At 41.7% G+C, this 20,426-nt stretch overlaps 1 protein-coding gene across 1 annotated transcript in view; it reads left to right on the forward strand.

Annotated features, from left to right (window-relative positions):
- Positions 1-20,426, forward strand: part of asic2 (acid-sensing (proton-gated) ion channel 2) — a gene marked incomplete at both ends in the record, with an annotated part of 154,450 nt that overhangs the window by 122,874 nt on the left and 11,150 nt on the right. The window contains 2 exons of the mRNA XM_080855820.1: positions 18,739-18,889; positions 20,234-20,290. Of these exons, the coding sequence (XP_080711946.1) occupies positions 18,739-18,889; positions 20,234-20,290 (208 nt within the window). The remainder of the gene's footprint in view (positions 1-18,738; positions 18,890-20,233; positions 20,291-20,426) is intronic.

The raw sequence follows: 20,426 nt of genomic DNA on the forward strand, positions 1-20,426 counted from the left end.
TTCACATGACTGAAGCAACTAAGTGTATGTAAACTCATGTATTGCTTTTAAAAACTTACAACGTGACAATACTCATAACTGATCTGCATCAAAACATAGGCCTACCCAGCAAATGGGGTTATAAAATCCCAGTCAATCTAGTGAGGTTTAACAAGTATTCAGCGGTAAAAAGTCATCAGGGATGAAAAAGGTGACAACGATGCACACCCTCTAGGAGGGTCCAGGGCATGCTCCACAGGAATATATTTTATATATAAGAACATTTCGCAAATTTTAAAGTTAAATTCTTCAATCTGTTGCACTTTGACAGCAAAATTAAGAGGCTAGCTCTATAAAGAACTTTGTGCTGTTGTAAACACTTTTGTGGTCTGGTAACAGTTTAATCCTAAACATTCCTGTGTTGAATGTTGCACGGGCACAGGCCAACCCAATCAGCAAAAGTCATCATGAAAAGAAAAAAATCAAATAATGATAAAATAAATATTAATATGTTTCTACTGATCTGTGCTTTAAATGCAATTTTTGTATGATTCCAATCATTTTTATAATCAAAATCGAACCTGTTTGAACAGAGAGGCGACTCGCGAGGTGAGGCAGCGACGAGATGCGCCTCATCTCAGATTGTGCAATCCCTCATTAATTGGGTTGAGCGCATGCCTTTTGCCTTCTCATTGTTTGACTTCACTGAAATATTTGTAGACACTTTTTTCATATGTCGTTTGTATCCATAGAATAGGTCATGTATTTCAGGTTTGTGTAGAAGCTATTTAATCTTGCTGATCTGTCATAAAACCACAGTGAAAAAGCACATAGAGGAGGCAAACCTAACCTCTGCCTAAATGAAGGGGGCGAGCAAGAGCCTGGAAAATGGACTTCCAATCGAGTGGCGTGATAAACAGCTAAACTCCGGATCAAACTCCGATAACACCATTATTGTAACCAGCAAATATGGTTGATGTGATTTGCAAAGCGTCTGTCAGCCAACTGTCTGACATTAGCACGTTAGCCTACACAGCATAACAATAGCATAACGTTCTTGCAGTGAACCACACCTGTCTATAACGGCATCAAGGCAGCTACTTTCCATTTTGAAGAGACCTGAAGACTCGAAATAAAAAGCATGCCTGTCATGATGACCTGGGTTGGCCCAACGAACAAATTTGAAAAAAATATTCAGTACAGCTTGGGTTCGCAGATTACTTGGAGGTCCTTTTTTTTTCTCGTGCATACTCCGCGTACCACTACAGGGCACTCGCGTACCACCAGTGGTACCAGCTCTCGAATATTATTTGAAGGTTGTTGCTAACGCTTAGACCAAAAATCCATTGAAACACATAGCAGCTAGCTAGCCTCGCTGCTAATAAGTATAACGTTGCTCTCACACGCCTCCCTCAGAGTTAGTGGCGATATCCAAATCAATATAAACTAATATTAACAAAGTTGAAAGTGTCCCATTGTCGTTTTTGTTATTTTAATGGCAACTTTATAAAATGAGCAATGTGAATGAATAAAATGGTGCGAGACCAATCTCGATTTAATCTAACCTAGCTAATCATCAACAAACTTGGTTCTAGGCTAAGAGACGTGATGTTCCTTCCCAATGCTGTTTGTCTGTTGCATAGCAACAGCCACACAAAGGGGGACTATTTTCTCTAGGCTACTGAAATACGATACACAATGTTTGGTGGCTAGAACTTTTTTGTGCTGAAAGGCAGCTTACTGTTTATAATTTAATTTTACTTAATATTTATAATGTCGCTGGCAACCGTGTTATAAAAGCAATAAGGTACTCGAGTCAGTACTGTTTCGTCAATAATGTACTTGTTCGCTGCGCGTCTGGCCTAACAACACCCTCGAACAAGTACATTATTGACTAACTGATTGATTAACTACTTACTAACCGAAAGTGAGGTCATGCAGGGAAATATCAGACTGAGGCTGTAACGTATCTACCGAGCGAAAGCGGTCGAGGTTAGTAAGTTGTTTATTATATGGCATTATTAGCTCTTTTCATTTTGTAAATGAAAATAAATGGTAATTGTAAATGCTCTCAAGTCTTCTCACGACAGTGTGTTTCAGGTGTTGCCTAGCAAACAAAGACTTGCTAACTTCAAGTTACAATGATCAATAAAAAACGGACAACAGGGCTCAGCTAAAATGGCTTTAATTTACAGTAAAATGCATGTGATTCAAACTATAGAAGTCTAGTCTTCATCATCACTTTCAATTACACATTTTCGCTGCTTCTGAATTGTATTACTTGACTTGTATTACCCGATATCACAATGTCCGCGAGTTCTTGAGTCTTTATTCTTCAACTGTCATAAACTGTCATGGTACCACGGCATTCAACCGGTTTCCTGTTCTCAGATAATTTTGATAATAGGAGTCCTGATTCTATCAGTACTAAACATTACATGCTCATGGCTGTTGATGTCTATTAATATCGGTAATTTTTAAGGATGTAATGTATAGTACTTGGTACATGGTATCGCTCATTTTTAAGATGATGTCACTGGACGTCAATAACAATACTTGTCAGACCACAGACCGGCGAGGACGTCAATACGCGGCTGGCATGACTACCCATTAGCCAATCAGAATGCTTGTACTGTCGTTGCCATATAATAAATATATTTATAAAACTTGGATACACAATATATCTGAATTCCTTTCATATATATATACTGTATATATATATCAGATTTTACTGTATATAGACCAGAGTTCCACTGCACAAAATCTAAGATTATCGGGCCCGTACATGCTGTGATACAGCCGCGAATAATCAGTATTCTTGGTCGATTGCGGACATTCACGCCGAAATATCCGTCTGCCACATATGAACGGAAATTCACGGGAAGGAACGGGCAAGGGGAGGGGGGACGATGCGTTTAGCATTCTGACAGAGGTGCGAAAGGCTCTTATTAGCATATAGACTGTCAGCAGTCTAGTCTCACACACCCTGCTGCAGCCATTGGTTGAAAACGTCAAGAATTTGATTTAAAACGTCTTGTGATGAGACGGAATGAGATTCTGTCTATTGGTCAGCTTTCAACTGAAAAAAACGTATCCCCTCCCATTTACTGCCATTGCCCTATAAAAACGAAATTAATAATTTACTTGATAATACTTTAATTGATATTCTGTCTTTAGGGTTTTGGTCCGGGGTTATCACAATTTTTGATCAGCCTTTAGTTTTCAGAGTTGGAGGATCACAATTTGCTTTCGAGGATGTTCCACTCATATTCCGGAGTTTCCTCTCTGTAATGTTCTTGAGATTCACTTTTGGCATGTAATTATACAGAGTCGGGCTTACTCTGATACTGGCAGGGCCGGAGTGGGGCCACTTTTCAGCCCGGGAATTTCAGGCCCATGACCGGCCCACTTTTTCCATGGTAGAGGAAATGAAGCAACAGTTCAGCTCTTAATATTCTGATTTTTTTTGTATTAATACCATGGTTCAACAAATAATGTAAGGTTAAATAATAAACCACTTAAACTGAGAAGTCAACAAAAAATATTCCGCTATTCCACAAGGATAGGTTGATAATTAACAAAAGCAGAAATAAATAAATAAAGCATTTGAAACCTATCCCACTCTTCAACAACGAGGATATTGATCTAATGTTTAGAGTTCAACTCACAGTACAGTAAACAGTTACATTGGGAATAGCACCAACAGCATCTACAGCATCAGTAACCGCCTAAGCATTGCACTGGTTTCAGCCACTTTATCTATAACTGTGTCACTGCTTCTAGACATGAGGATTTCCTTTTCTGTGCACATTAACATGAAATCCTCCAAGATCTCCTGACTCAATGAGCTTCGAAGCCTATTCTTCCCAAATGTTTGGAAAGCTTCTCTCACATGCAACCTGTGTGATGGACAAAGTCAACCCAAATGTATATGCTTACCTAATGACATGATAAGCATCTGTGAGGAGGTTGTACAGTGAGAGTATTAAATGGGCACAAATGGCACAGTTTTTGCAGGAGGAACAGGTCCTGCTTTGAAGCTCCATCTCTGGTTCTTCCATATAGTCCACCACTATCCTCCTGACCTTCCTGTGCCATCTCACTAGCCTACATGCCCTGACAGTACAACCTTCAAGAGAGGACTTTTTCAGTCTCTCCCACTGGTACACCAGGCTAGACAGCTCAGTTTGTAATGTGCTAACAGTAGCTCTGTAATCAAACGTAAGCAGACATTTGCTGATTTCCTGGAGTGCTGAGTTAGGGAGCCCATCTAGTTTTGCATTTGCTGAAAACCTCCTATCCATGCTACCTGCCACAGTGTCCAGAATAACATTATGGACATTCACTTCAAAAGCAACATCAGATGAGACAACTGGTTCATCATCTAAAATCTCCCCTGGCATTCTTTTCTTTCATCAAGCACGGTCATATACTGCTTTCTTACATTAAATAACTTTAATTCATATTGTTTATTTGGTTAACCTCTCTACCTGTCCCTGTAGTCATGGCCTCCTCATTGCACATTTCGTGCTCATCATTTTCAGCAGGAATCATTTTACCATATATTGGGTGATATAAAAAGGCTAATATTTCAATTAAATGATATATTTTGCTTGCGAATAGGTTTACAACGCTACAACGATATTAACCAAAGCTACAATGCTAGCCAAATATTTACGTTGCTAATCATGAGGCCTATGTCTCTCTTTACCAGTTGCCACTTGTGTTTTTACCTCTTGAAAATAAATCGGTAAACTTGGCACATTTGGCAGCATCCTCCTCCAATGCCTTTCTTTATTTCAAACTGGCTTTTTCAGCCCCTCCTGGCCTTTTCCTCCCATCCATCCTCCCTGCCTCGTATCGTTGCGTTTGGGCTGGCCCAGCAGCAGTCTAATGAGAACACTTTTTGGAAAAGACGGGCTGTGGACCCAACCAACTCTATTTGGGAGGGGAGTACTTCCTCGCATGGTACAACCCATGCAGAGGCTGCGGTGTCAGAATGTGAAACGTGTTTAGCCTACTTTAAGAGAAGATGAACGAACGTGACAAATGTCAAAAAAATGAATTCTCAACCGGCCTCAGAAGTGACGCGGCCCACCGGGAAAGCTCCCGATTCTCCCGATTACCCACCCCGGGCCTGGATACTGGGGTAGTAATTTTCACAACTTGGGACATGTTTGCCACTCGTGAGTATTTAACCTGTGTGTTTCAGGTAGTTTTTGAAATCTTACCAGGCTTTGCGAGTTTCGAACATGTGGTCTTCAGGTTTATGGTGCTGTGGTCTAGCCGCTGAGCCACCGTGCTGGTACAGATATCTGCTCGTCAGAGCGATCAAGTCACTGGTTTATCATATCCTTCCCCCTCCTGAGGTATTTCTCTTCTGTTACTGCAGCTTCTGATCTAGTTCAGGTGGGAATTGTTAAGTGGACTTATGTGAAGTTTTAATTGACCGATCGCCAGGGCTCCGCCCCCTAGTTATTGTTGCTACGTCGGACACAATTCACGGAACTGTCCACCTGAAAGCCATGGCGAGTACGGGTACAAACGCTATAACTGTCAGTATGAGTGATGATTTTTGGAGTAATACCTCCGCGATATCCTCCAGATCAAGCCAAAAGGGACTGCAATATGCAGTGGAAGGATATATCCAAAATATTAAGATCAACAACGAAGTGGACACAACAATAATTGAAGCAAAGGCATACAGGTCTCAATAAAAAAAAAAAAAAAAATTGAAACCCTACGACCTCTTCATTGAAATGCAACCAGTACAACCTTGTAGACTAGTCATGTTATTTCACCACTGGGTAAGATCTGTATATAGTATTTCAAGCTAGCTAATAACCTCCAAAAGATTATTTATTCTTATTATGTATTCCGTCTCTGGCGAGAGACTGGAGGTATGTAGCTAGCTAGGATGGTGACTATTAGCTAGCGATGTTGATGTTACCGTCAGTAAAATCTTTTTTAAAATTGCACTCTGAGCTATCAAAGATGGCGATTGCGAACGCCAGCAGCATTCATACAAAGTGTTCGTTAAAAGTTTTGTTCAATGTTGTATCAAGCATAAATACAAAGTGTTTGTTAAAAGTTCGGTTCAATGCTGGCGTTTGCTTTCGATAGCTACGACAGCTCTGCCTGCAATTACACAGACAGTACATTGACATTTAGTCGGTCACATACATGAACATTTAAAGGTTTAACATGAACACTTTAGTTGGAGAGACTAGTTTAAGTTATTTTACTGGTAATAATACAAGTATTCATGAACCATAACGGTTTTGGGATTTTCTCTCTCAACTAGATAGTTAGCCATCAAACCTAGCGATAGCTGGCTGCCAGCAAGCAGCTTAATTTACTTTGGAGCCGACATATGTGTATTTTGCGATATATTGAGTTGGGCGTGGGGTGACCACACTGTTTAATACACAGCTGGCACCTTTGCGCCTGTGTTTTGTGCTTTGGGGAAGCGGGGAAAAACGACATATCCCTCTAATCTCTCAGGGTACCTTATGTCATACCTACAAGTCCCGTAGGCACACTGTTTAACCATGCTGCTCAGACCTCAAAGTTGTCGGACTCTCTTCTCTTAGTAGCGGTTGCTAAGGTATGATTGGACAAGGGCCGTTCTAGGGAGGAGTTTCGCGATCGGTCAATTATGTTCACTTAAAGGCGCCCAAGGCAACATTAGAGGCTTGAGACTCGAATAATAAATGTTCAATTTCTAGTCTTTTTTACACATAGTAAGTTTCAATAACACGATGCCATTACATATCGGCATTCAAGGAGCAAAGATGAGACGTCGTTGTGTGGTGAGAACTGATAGAAAATCGCCTGGCTTCTATTTTCCACGGTAGATCGCAGGTTATGCTAGAAATCCCCCCCAAAAAATGGCTTGGTGGGATGGGGAAAGATAACATCTTTCCATCCAGACACAAACTTAGCTAATCAGAATCTGTAAGTGGTTTCCAGATATATAGTTGATCTGTCTTATTTGACGCAGCAGTGAGTTAGCTGTCTTTCAATATCTCTTGTCGAATTATCTTATCATTATGTTTACGGTGATCGGGGGGGCAAATTGCCGCCTGGCTTCTGTTTTCCACGGTAGTAAGACTGGTAGAGGATGGAATCTTTCATACACGTTTCAGTAAGTTTTTTGGTTGCACCAACATCCAAATGGCTTTGCTCTTGCGGCTAGTTTTAGCGCTCTTTTTAACGCCAAAGTATCAAATAATGATGCAAATGTGCTAATATGGTGAAGTAAATGTCAATATCATAAAGATTGTCTTATCCAGAATATTTCAGAATGTTTTTATGCCCTTATGTTGCTTTGGGCTCCTTTAAGCTTGAGCTTTGCGCTATGTGTTTAAAAGTTTAACTTAGGCTATATGTAATGTTCCTAACTTATATATTATTATTTCACCTTAATGTTCTTGAGATTCGTTTCTGGCATGTAATTATAGAGAGTCATGCTTACTCTGATAACAGTCATTAAGAGTCGTTCACAGTCGTTAAGCAACTTGGGCCATGGTTGCCACTAATGGGGATCGAACCAGTGACTTTCAGGTAGGTTTTGAAATCAGTGAAGCAGTGACGGGGTGCCTCCCCTGGCAGGGGGGGGGGTTGTTTTCAATCCAGTTAAATTCAATTAACATATGAAAACCTCAGCCAGCTGGGCAAGGGGAAGGGGGGGCTTTCACACCATTTTGGCTTCCACGGCAATACACAGGGTCGGCGACTGTCGTAAATTCCACATTTCATGCAGTGTTGGTTCCATATTTATTAGACTTAAATGTATATTCACTACTGTTCAGAAATGTATAGAAATTATAATTTCAGCTTGAAATAACAATGTTCTTGAATATTTACTTTCATCAAGTACTGTCTACACAGGGTTGGGAAGGTTACTTTTGAAATGTAATAAGTAGTTACCCTGCTAACTTGGCCTCTGCAGAATGCCACTTTGGATCAAAGCATCTGCTAAATCCCGGACGGTTACCTTTTATTACACAACTCCAAAAGTCCCATGTAACTAGATACTCACCACCCCTGTGTCCACGGGGTGTCATGGCGATTGATACATGGTAAAATGGATTTATAGCCTTCCTTGTTAAAGTTGTTTTACTCTGTACAAATTACATACTCTAGTAGCACCTAAGTGCCCCCAGACAATCATATTTCCTCTTCCATGCTTGAAAGAGGGTGGCAAGCACTCCTCAAAGACCATTTAATTTGTTCTACACCTCACATAGTTTCTTCTCTGTGATCCAAACACCTCAGCTTAGACTTCTCAATCTTCAATCTTCCAGCCAGTATCTGCTTCCGTTTGCCCACTGTAGTGTTTCCCTGTCATTGGCCATTCTCAGATATGTCTTTGTCTTTGAAACTCTGCCTATTAGGCCAGACTTACTGAGCCTCTTTATTGTTGAAGATAAGACTTGTGTCTTCTGGGTACGGTTTAATACAATTGCCAGCTGAGGACCCATGAAGGATCTGTTTCTCCAATTAGAGATTAAGATGTTTTTATCCTCCAGCACAGTTGTGCACAGGGACCTCCCACTTCTCTTTCTCTCTTGGTTTAATCCAGTCTGCCCAGTTCTGTGAAGGATGTGGCACGTACCTTTGTCAGATAGCTTCAGTATCTTGCCTGTTTCATGGAGTAGACTTCATTTCTGAAAGCATCAATAGACTGATGAGTTTCAGAAGAAAGTTATTTCTTTATGGCCGTGTTTAGACTATAATCAAATCCAGAAGTGCTGATGCTCCTGATACTCAAGTAGCCCAAAGGAGGCCAGTTGTATTGCCTCCTTAAAGAGCACAACAGTGTTCAGCCACACAGACATAAAGTAGCCTTTAAGACATGATCATTTAGGATAGGCTAATACCAGTGTTTCCCACACATTGACGAGACTATGGCGCACCGCCATAGTCTAATTTCGGCCGCCATAGTCTCTGCGTGCACATGAAGTTTTTTTTTTTTTTTTTTTTTTTGCTCAGACGAAGTTCGTGTCACTCTCATTGGAATTGCATGGAAGCACGAAGTTCGGCTGTCTGCCTGCGACTGTGCCGAAAACAAAACACTGTTGAGATATGTTAGTGTTTCCCCTACCCATTGTATAAGGGGGCGCCCCGCCCCCCCAACGGCACCCTCCCTGAAAGGTCAAGTTAACTTTGCTCAATTTAATTTTCTATAAAGCGCCAGATCACAACGGAAGTCAGTTAAGGATACCTTTCCTATAGAACAGGTCTATACTCTATAGCTTGTTATTTTATTAAACACAATAAATAGCTTTGTGTTATTTATCTTATTTGCACAACGGCATGTCATTTTTGTCACTAGATGATCGCGCGTTTACAATTGTCCTCTGCTCTCTGTATGCGCAAGCCGGACATCTGCCCCGATTCGCACACGTTACTTTCTGTTTGAAGATAAGATAGCAGTTAGTAGTTGCCGGCCATCTAAACCATCTAAAATGCATATTTTGCTCGCAATATATTTGGAAATACAGACGAAAAGCTGTCCGATTTGAATGGGGGTATTTATTCATGTATATTTTGTCATCACTCGATCTTGAGAGATGTCTTCAATAACGTTAATGTTCCAAAGTGAAACATTCTAATGTGTGCACCCAGTCTCAGAGAGTTACTAGCCAGACTAGTGGTAGCTACTGAAAGAATGCCATGGATCCAGCAAAGCGTAGGGCTCAACGAATGTATGAATATGAACACCGGGCGTTCTTGCCTGAATGGGAGGAATTATTTGCGGAGCGAAATGGGAAAACCCCTTTGCTTAATATGCAGACGTCACGGTCGCATTTTAAAGCCTTGAACTTGGATGCTAACATATCCCAGGAGTTCCTAAAAGCAGAGCTGGGCAAGCACAAGGTACATTCTTTGATACATCAGTCAGAGAAACAGACTCGGCTAAGTACTCTGAAACGGTCACGTTGGCATCGTATCAGGTGTCATGGAATATTGCTCGATCAAAAAAGTAATATAGTGAGGGAGAGTTTGAAAATTGAACAGAGGATATCTGACATTAACTATAATGAGCACCTTTAGACCATTATAGTCTTCAATATGTTTATTTTTGTGCCATATTTTAAATCTACATTTGTTAATTTCTCTTCCTAAAACAAAGGGAGGCAACTGCTGATACCAAGCTCTTCTCTGTTTCTCTGCTTTGTTTTGATCAGTCATTGCAGAGAAGGAGGCCTCACATTAATATGTGGAGGCAAAGTGTAGTAGCTGTTCCCAAGCTTTCTCTCCCGGGTCAGGGTGCTCTTGCTTCACACATATCCCAAACAAAATCTCAGCAGATGTCTTCAATATGTTTATATTTGTGCCATATTTTAAATCTCAATTTGTTAATTTTTTATCTTCCTAAAACCCACTAGAGGACACTATTTAAAAGGTTATTTCAAAAAAAAATATTTTATGTAGGGGCTTATCCCCCCCCAAAAGTTGGAAGCTCCTGCGAAATCAGGAATATTAGGCCGAAAAAACATTCCCCCCCCCCCCCCCCCCCCAAAGTTGTTAACCGGTAAACATGCGCCCGCCGCGCGTTCCCATTCCCCCCCCCACCCCCCCCCCCCCCCCCCGGACATGTGCGCGCCACGCCCCCCCCCCCATAGTCTCCTAAATTTCTGTGGGAAACACTGCTAATACAATGTGCCATTCAGGAATGATTGTGGGAGAAAATGGGCCTTTTACGCCTATGAAGACATTTCATTCAAAATAAGCTGTTACAGTGATATACAACATGATATACTACATTATATTTATGATTCATTTTAGGTTATTTGGGAAGAAAAAAATATGATTTTCTTTAAAGTGATTACAAGTTTTTAAACAGAAGTGTATGTCAGAATCCATCAGATTTCAGTAAATATACACTTTCAGGTACTTTGAGAGGGTTTGTAGGTTTGCAGCCTCCATTTCCCCCCCCCCCCCCCCCCCCCTCTTGAGATGCCATGTCTTTTTACAAGCTGTCTGTTTCTGTTCATGTTGGAGTTTTTCTGCTTCATCTGCCTCTCTCTTCCACCTCATTCACCTCCAGAGCAGCATAGCCTAATGTTCGGTCATCAGGTTCCTACAGGAGATGTCCATTAGTGTGTTTGTGTGTGTGTGTATGTGTATGTGTTTGTGTGTGTGTGTGTGTGTGTGTGTGTGTGTGTGTGTGTGTGTGTGTGTGTGTGTGTGTGTGTGTGTGTGTGTGTGTGTGTGTGTGTGTGTGTGTGTGTGTGTGTGTGTGTGTGTGTGTGTGTGTGTGTGTGTGCGTGTGTGTGTGTGTGGTATTGTATGTTGTGTGTGCTTGTGTGGTTGAATCTCTGTAAAGACGTGCCCTGAACAGCCAAGCAGGGTATTTTATTGGTTTATGTTGTTCACATAGAGGTTCATTCTTTACTTTTCTATCCTTGCTGTGAGTGATGCTTGGTTCACGGTCTCTCCCCTGTCCCTCTCTGCTTATGTATGGGCCAGAGGACCATAGTCACAGACAAGGCCATAGCTGCCACTTGCAGGAGGAGTGGCGATGTGTCTTTGGCTGAGACAGAGCAAGCTTGTCTGTGGACTGCAGACTATCTAATCAAGCCAAAGGACAGCAGGGGAAGTGCAGACCCTTACTGATACATATACTATTAAAGATTCATGTTTGGTCATTTAAATGGCATTTTCTTTTAAATTGTCAAATCAGACACTTTCACACCAATGGAAATCTAATCCAGTTTTGTGTAAGGAAAGATGATTATGGTCTCTAATGGTGATCTAACTGTGGTGCAAACTCATTGCTATTTGTAAATAGCTCATATTCTTCAGACTCTTCACTCCACTACAACAGTCAACTGCTGTTAAGCTAATTGCAAGTCGAGGCTTGAAGATAATGAAATCGCCACCATTGGGTTTTTCATATTAGTGTCCTCCCTTTAAAAAGGCAAGAGGGAATACTGCTGTGTTGCTTTGCATGAAAACAGTAATAGACTGTACACCGCTGTACACCGCTCTGTGCAATACATATCGCTTTTGGGACATAGGAAAAATCTGCGTTTGATATATTTCAAAACTCAGACACCCATAAAAGTGCTGAAATATTGTCAAAGTTAACGTGGAACATCTCCTTGCCGTAATTATAGCTTTAAATTGTGACATTTTTCTTGTTTTGTTTGTCATTTTTGTGTCATTTAATCACATCCCTTAGTCTAACTCTTAGTTTCAGTTTCCTGTGGGTTCATTACATAAACTACTTTCAGAAGTGTTCCCAATCTTTCTCTCTCTCTCTCTCTCCACCCTCCTTTCTCTCTCCGTCTAAAAGCGTCTCCGACAACAGATGTTTACTCAAGTAGCTCTGTCATTCCCCCCCCCCCCCCCCCCCCCTCATATCTATCGCAGCTGCAATGCAAAGTTCTCATTATTATCTCCACGCTTGACATGCATTGCTCTGAGCCTTCTTAGAGAATAAAATACTGTGGGACATTATGAGACACTACAAAGACATGACCTGACAGATCATTGCTTTGCTGTAATTAAAGCACTGACTGGGTCAATTATGGGGAGTGCTTTAATGCTTGCATCATGCCTGAGAGATTTTAGTTGAGCTTGTTAATCCTCAGAGCAGAGGCAAGCAGTGAGGGAGACGTGTCTGCGCCGCTGGTCTTTCCAGGTGACGTAATCGCCACGGCCGGCAACACTGGGCCTACGAAATGGAGTGCATTGTACCGTAAAAGCTTTTAATCACAACACAGGCAATCTACCTAACTAATTCTTGAACCACTGTGAAATTAAGACCTGTGTCTATTATAACAATTAGGGAACCCCATAGTGAAAACAGGACTGGACAATGGATTTTGATGTGCATTACAATGATTATAACTTTCATAATAGTTTCACGTACAAGAGCAGTCATAGAGTGTAACGGTAGGAATTGTATGTAATCTATTCTAAGCTAACAATAAAACAATGCGTTATGGTTTGTATCTTTCACAATAAGTCATAACAGTGATAACAATACCTTTCCATGAGTAGAGGGAACATGTACTATGATGGCTTTGTTTTTTAATCTGGTTTTGGCTTTTGCCATAAATAACTTAATAATAAAATGAATAATATAGATGACACTAAAAATGTGTTTTATAAACCATGTTAAATGTATCATGTTACATCTTTAGGAGTCTCAAAATCGATATTCAGCATCAGATTGACTTTGTCAAAGATGTTGTATCGCACTGCTCAGAAATACTTTCCAATATTTACGGACAGTTCAAGGGAAGGAAAGTTAGAAAGACAGACAGAGAGGGGGCAAGAGAGAGGAAGAGATCTGAGGAGGTTGGACTCCAGAGAACTTCAATCATGAAAAGGCCTGTTCCCTCGGGAGTTCCGGTTTAGAGAAGCGTCTCTGGATCTAGCTTTCTCTCTTTCTTTTATTTCTTTCTCTCTCTCACTCTCTTCTTTCTTGTGCCATGTGTCTGCCTATCTTGATGTGCAGTGAGCTTGAGAGTCACAGAGCACATATTGTTTTTTTGTTAGTGCACCGTGTGTGTTTGTGCGTGTGTGTGTGTGTGTGTGTGTGTGTGTGTGTGTGTGTGTGTGTGTGTGTGTGTGTGTGTGTGTGTGTGTGTGTGTGTGTGTGTGTGTGTGTGTGTGTGTGTGTGTGTGTGGGTGGGTGGGTGGGTGGGTGGGTGGGTGTGTGGGTGTGTGTGTGTGAATAACTATTTGGGTTGTTGCAATGATTTCTACCTACCATGACACAGGTCTACATTTAATTTAATCATTCATCATCATTATTTTTAAATTGCCTATTGTGCCAAATACTAACATCACAATTGCGAAGTCTCCATTTAAACCCATGTGTTATTACATGAATTGTTGTTATAGTGCAAAAGAAAGACACAATTGCACACCAGCAAGTATTTTCATGTAAATCAACCTTTAAAAAACAGCATGCTAAGAAGGAAAGCTTCAATGATTTTAAACAGTGAATTTTTGTCAAGTCTGTGGAAACTGCAGACAATATTGCCCTAGTTAGAATCCCTGCCGTACTACAGCTGTTAAAATCCACTTGAAATCTTCATTAACGAATCCTGTGGCGGAAGAGTGGTCATTTGCTTTTCTCGTTCCTGACGTGCATCAATGTACGCTCCTGTAATTGACACAGTCATTAATTTCAGTTCCGTTAAAGTTGAAATATTTAATGATTATTCAGTTCCATTAAAGTTGAAATATTTAATGATTATTCAGTTCCGTTAAAGTTGACATATTTAATGATAATTCAGTTTCGCTAAAGTTGACATATTTAATGATAATTCAGTTCCGTTAGAGTTGACTTATATATTAAGATAATTCAGTTACGTTAAAGTTGACATATTTAACGATAATTCAGTTACGTAAAAGCTGACATATTAATTCATCTTCATATTCAATACATCTTAACTCAGTTTCTTTAAAGCTGACATATTTAATGATAATTCAGTTTCGTTAAAGTTGACATATTTAATGATATTTCAGTTTCAATAAAGTTGACATATTTGATGATAATTCATACATATGAAGATCTGTCCTTGTTTTTTTTTCATTCATAAAATTGTAGATTGACAGATGTGAAGAAAGCATTGGAAAAAGGGGAGTGGGATTTTTGACCTTGGGCTCTCACACATTCGGAGATCTTTGCTTTTTGGCACAAAAAGGATATACCATGTTTTATAGCCATAAACAGAAGACCCATCTCTAAAAAGACCTCTGCATAGGGTGCTATTGTGTTTCCTCACTCACCACTCCTCTGTCCTCTCTCCTCACTCCTCATCCCCTCTGTTCGAGCTATACGAGAAACTATACATCCTTCACTGTGAACGTTTCTTTGGGTCCCGGGCTGGAGGAGTGTGGAGCGAGGAAGAGGCCTATAGTTTTTAGATGAGTAGCCTGGCCACTTATTCTAGGCCTTAACTAAAAGGCAGGTGCTTATAGTTGGTGCTAAAGGCAGAAATAAGCACACATAAAACACAAACCTGGATACAATGACAACTTTATTTATTTAATTAACTTTATACCATTCAAATAAACTGTATTTCCAATAATAAAATGTAAACATAATTGATCATCTAAACCTAGCTATTTGCCGAAGCTAATGTCCAAGTTTCAACATAGTGTGTTTCATGTCTGTGTAATCATTGGTCTTTTTCAGTGTGTCAGTCACACAAAGGTGTTCAGTAGGCAATACCAATAAGATATCTTCACTCCTTTGAGCTCCAGCCCTCCCCTGTGCTGCTCCACACTCGAACGGGCAAACACGTTTAAAAAAAAACCAAGCGTACAAAAGGAACGAGATGGAAGATGGGTCCTTCATGAAGACAAGTCATATCGCAAACGACACATCAGTGCGCCGCCGGATGTGTTGTGCGTGAGAGAGAAAGCGAGCTTGTGTCTCTCTGGCTGTGTGGCTGTGGCGGCCCACCGCTGCTTTAGCATTCTGTGCCCATGCTGCACAGCAGAGCTGGGGGTGCAGTGGACCGGAGAGAATGGCTGCCAACTCTTCCCCCCACTGTGTTCCTCTGCTCGTTTCCACGCTCTGCTTCGACGGGAAGTCTTTCCTCACCCCTGTTTTAAGGGTCAGGTTGATGCCAGCCCGACCAAGCAAGCAAGAAAGCAATCAAGCAGGCACCAACATCCCCAGGATGGAGTGAAAAGGCCTTGTGCTGCACAGGAAGTGGGCTGTGGCAGTGGTCGCCTCAGTCACTTGACCCTGAGATCACGGCTTGCATTTAAACAGGATTATGGAAACAAAATGCACACAAAGCAAGCATGGGCTTGCACACCAGCACGTGAGGGGAATAGATTTTCGTTCCAGTTGCAAGGCTCATGACTGTACATGTACAGTGTCTAGTTGGAAGTGCTGCATCAACTATTTATCTTGTATAAGCCACTCATTTTTGTGATTTCTATGTCCAACTTACAGACACACAAACCTCTGAATTGCCTTCCATCAGAACAAAAACACAAAGGACATACATATATATCTGTTTTTTCAGCTGGACTTTGTAACTTTGTAACTTTGCACACCGCGCAGCTCTCCAAAGGGTTGGAGGTTGGGTTTCGACGAGATATCAAATTAAAAGTTTATGGTCTGCAGACATGTCTCCTGCGTCCTGCAGAGTTTGCAGGGGGTGGGTGTGGAGCTGGGGTGGGGAGGTGGGGTGGGGCTTGGGGGGGGTGAAGGCACTTGTAGGCAGGGGCGGTTTTAGCAAATTGGAGGCCCTGGGCAAAGAACAATGTTGACTTTGACAATTAAACAGTTGTAAATTATTTGAATTATGAGGTTTTGAGTGCAGTGGTTTAGTAGTGTAACTGTTGTATTACTATATCAAAACAATGTTACTTGTTACATTTGATTAATGCTTAATAGTTCTGTTTCTGAATGTTTTCAACTGAAACTTCCTAATTTGTACAGGTCCTGTTTTAACCATTTCAATCTCTCTCTATCTGTTAATTTGTCCCGCCATAATAATGGGTCTTCACTAATCACTGTATCACCACCATTGATGTTACTCACATTGTTGACATCACTGCTGTCGTTATCAGCCAGCTGTGCTTGAGCTGTGTTCATAACCATGGTAGTATCATGCGCGTCGTCAGTGCGGGTGTCAGTGTCCCAGATATGGGCAGCTGTGGTACATGATGGCTCACCGTAGCAGGCAGAGCTAGTTGGTGCTACTACAATAATAACGAATAATTTGTTCTATGATGGAATTAAGATACATTTTAGGCTGATACTGAAAATAAAATAATCGTTTTTTCATGCTTATTATGAATTGTCATTCTTTTGCAATGACAAGTGATTTATTTTAATTAGAGAAAAAAAATCGGAAATACGACGAGGCCCCCGTAGTGGCCGAGGCCCTGGGCAACTGCCCGGTTTGCCAGTTCGTCCGCACCGCCCCTGCTTGTAGGGTTGCTTATAAGAGCTCCTTTGCTTTTTTCTGTGTTATTTGATTATTAGTTAGCTGGAGTCTCAAAGACTCAAGACTCAAAAGTTACAGAACTGGGACGGAAATTACACCAGATATGTCCGACATTCGCCGTCGTGTTGGTGGCGGTATATGTGGACCTCAGGAGAGCTCTCAATAATTAATTGCGGAGCTTAATCAGGGGGGTCTTCTCGTTAGCAGTCATATCCACTTAATTACAGTGTTAAAGGAGACGCCAGCCAAGACACCAGAGGAGAGCCTGAGGGGGTGGAGGGTGTATGTACTTGCCCAGTGTCGTATGGCAGGAGTAGAAGAAGAGATTTATCTTAACCAGCTCTGGTGTGAATGCTGAAATAGTGTTTTTTTCTAATAGTGTTTTTTCTCTTTTTTATGTAGTGGAGCAGTGTTGGGGGAGGGGGAGGGAACATGAGTGTTGTATAAATGTAATTATTTCAGAGAAAGGCAGCATGTGGTTTGATCTCTCACACACTCTGCCAAGGGCTTAGGTAGACTTTTCACAGCCTTGGGCAGAGTAGTGGCATTTTAACGAGACTGATTTGGGCTTTCATTTACTTGTGTCGGTGCGGGGAGGTGATTTGCTTTATGGGTTCATTTGACCCACCTGCTCCGAGGACTTGCAGTGCAGCAGGGAAATCGGGAGCATTTGGTTGTTGTTACTTCTTTTTTTTATTTTATTGCGTTTTGAAGGTGATCACCCTGTTAAAAGCTTAGCCAGCATTCATTCAGAATTTATTGGAAGAGATCCTATCTTTCAATTCCAAGCTGCACATTAAGTCACCTAGCAGACATCAGCTCTGATAAGAAAAGCGTTTTCCCCCTCCCATTCTTCAGCATGATCCTCAGTGCACATAAGACTCGCCCAGAGCATGCTGTATTTAATTTTGCATTATGGTTGCCGTTCTTTAGTAACTGTTTCCTACAGTGCCAGGACAGATGGGTTTCTGTCATGGTCTACTTGGTTCTACCATCCATCCACTCACCTCTCTCTCTCTCTCTCTCTCTCTCTCTCTCTCTCTTTCTCTCTATCTCTCTCTTTTTCTGTCTGTCTGTCTCTTTCTCTATCTCTGTCTTTCTCTTCCTCCTTTACTCTCGCCCCCTCTCCTTGCCTGTCCATCCCTCCCTTCTTCTCTCTTTCTCTCTCCTTGCCTGTCCATCCCTCCCTCTCTCTATCTCTCTCTCTCCTTGTATGTTCATCCCTCCCTCTCTCTCTCCTTGCCTGTCCATCCCTCCCTCTCTCATCGCTGTAAATGATGCTGCATCGCTGCCTCGCTGTAGGGGAGGCCGTTGAATGCTTAAGCATTGGGAACTGTTTATTGTGCCTGCTGGTGGTCTCGCCATGTCTCAGTTATGTGTGTGTGTGTGTGTATGTGTGTGTGTGTGTGTGTGTGTGTCTGCTGTGATATTGTGTATCAGCCTAATCTCTCTATCTCTCCCTGTGTGTTGGCAGTTTCGCCTCGTAGCACTTATGAATAGCAGTAAATAGGCTGCACACAGACAGAGCAGCTACACCTCCACTCTCCCATCTGACCTACAGGATGATCCAGTGCACAACACACGCACATGCCTACAAAGATTGTTTGATTGTCTTGTATTTTTAAACCGTTGTGTGTGTGTGTACGGTGTGTGTGTGTGTGTATTGTCTGTGTATCTGAGTGTGTCTCTGTGTACGTTGTGTGTGTGTTTGTGTGTGTATTTTTTTGTCTTTATGTGAGTGTGTGTGTGTGTGTTTGTGTGTTTGTGTGTAATTGTGTCTCAGCCTAAACTCTCTCTCCATTTGTGTTGACAGCTGACGTACCTGCCTCCCCCGTGGGGTGAGTGTGTGTCGCAGCCCCATGACTCAGGCTTCTTCCAGGTGTACAGCGTAACGGCCTGCCGCATTGAATGCGAGACGCGCTACATTGTGGAGAACTGCAACTGCAGGATGGTGCATATGCCTGGTAAGTAGGCTTCACTCTTCCTTTCTAACAGTCTCTGCACCATTCATTCTTATCTTTCTTTCCATCTCCATCTCTCTCTCTCTCTCTCTCTCTCTCAACGGTTTATTTCTCTGCTCCCGAAGGAATTGTTCACTTGTTCATTGATTTCGTACATGCATTTTCAGGGGAAATTACCCAGTAGACATTTTCAGAAATGCACTATACTGATTTCCATATTTTTACACTTCTCGTCAACGTGTCTGTCAACGTGTCTGTCCTGGCAATCACTGATGAACATCACACCATCAGTGCTGAACATAATATATTCCAACAGTCTCTTTCCATCCGTCCCTCTACACTTTTCGTTCTCTTCCCATGGTGTTTTATTAAGGCTCTGCTAATCCCTGTTAGCCTTAAATGGAGTGTCACACTGTGTACTGCTACCTCTCTCCCAATTATCAGCTAATGTGTACGCGTGAACGTCTACGTGGGCTTCTTTTGTGTATGCGCAAGCAAGCAGTGGGCTAATGAACAGTTCACTTAGCATAACCAGCATTTTATTTTATTTTAGACTTCCTGCTAGTCAATCTAAATGACCTCTCAATGCAAATGTTTTCTAGAGACCACACAACAAGTAGTTATTTGTTGTATACAGAGGAAACTATTCCACCTCATTTTTTGTTTTCAAGTGCTGGACAGACAGAAAACATAGGGGTAGTTGTCTTGTTGAATAAATCCATGCTGTCCCGAAACACTGAAGAACATGCACAAATACAAACAACAATGTTCATGGTCTCTTCTTTTTTTCTTTCTTCTCTCTTCCTCTCTCTCTCTCTCTACCTCTGTGTGTTTGTGTGTGTGTTGGATAGAAACATGGCACACAAATGACAGGGGAACAGAAAGTTTGGAAAAATAAATTAGTTTTGTCTTTTTTTACAGGTCAGCAAAACCACAAAACAAAACAGCAGGCAATAAATTAGAGGGCGTCAGTCTGTTTTTTCCCCCCAACTGTTTGTGTTCTCTGTGTGTTCTCTCATGTTTTCTGATTAGCTGAGCGAAGACACATGCAACAACCACGAGCAACACAGGCCCTTACGCATATTTCAGACTGTTTGTTTTGCGCTGCTCATCGCGCCTGACAGCCTGAAGTTTCTAGCTCCTTTGCTGTTGCCAAAGCTTGGAGCAGTTTGCTGTTAGTTTGCTCCAAGCCTATCACTAATTCAGGAGCGCGGTCCGCAGAGGAAAAAAATAAAAGAGAGAGAGTCTTGAAAGCTGTCTTGAAAAAGTGAAGACAGAATAAGTGCTCCTCCTCCTCTTCCTCTTCCTTCTTCTGTCTCAATCCCTCTCTCCTTCCGTTCTCTGCAGGGGATTCACCATACTGCACCCCTGAACAGTACAAGGACTGCGCTGAGCCTGCTCTCGGTGAGACACACACTTACATATGCACATGTACACACACACACACACACACACACACACACACATGCAGACACACACACACACACACACGTGCAGACACATACACACACACAAACACACACACGCAGTCACACACACA

Source organism: Sprattus sprattus, assembly GCF_963457725.1.
Source record: "Sprattus sprattus genome assembly, chromosome: 18".
Lineage (NCBI taxonomy): Eukaryota > Metazoa > Chordata > Actinopteri > Clupeiformes > Clupeidae > Sprattus > Sprattus sprattus.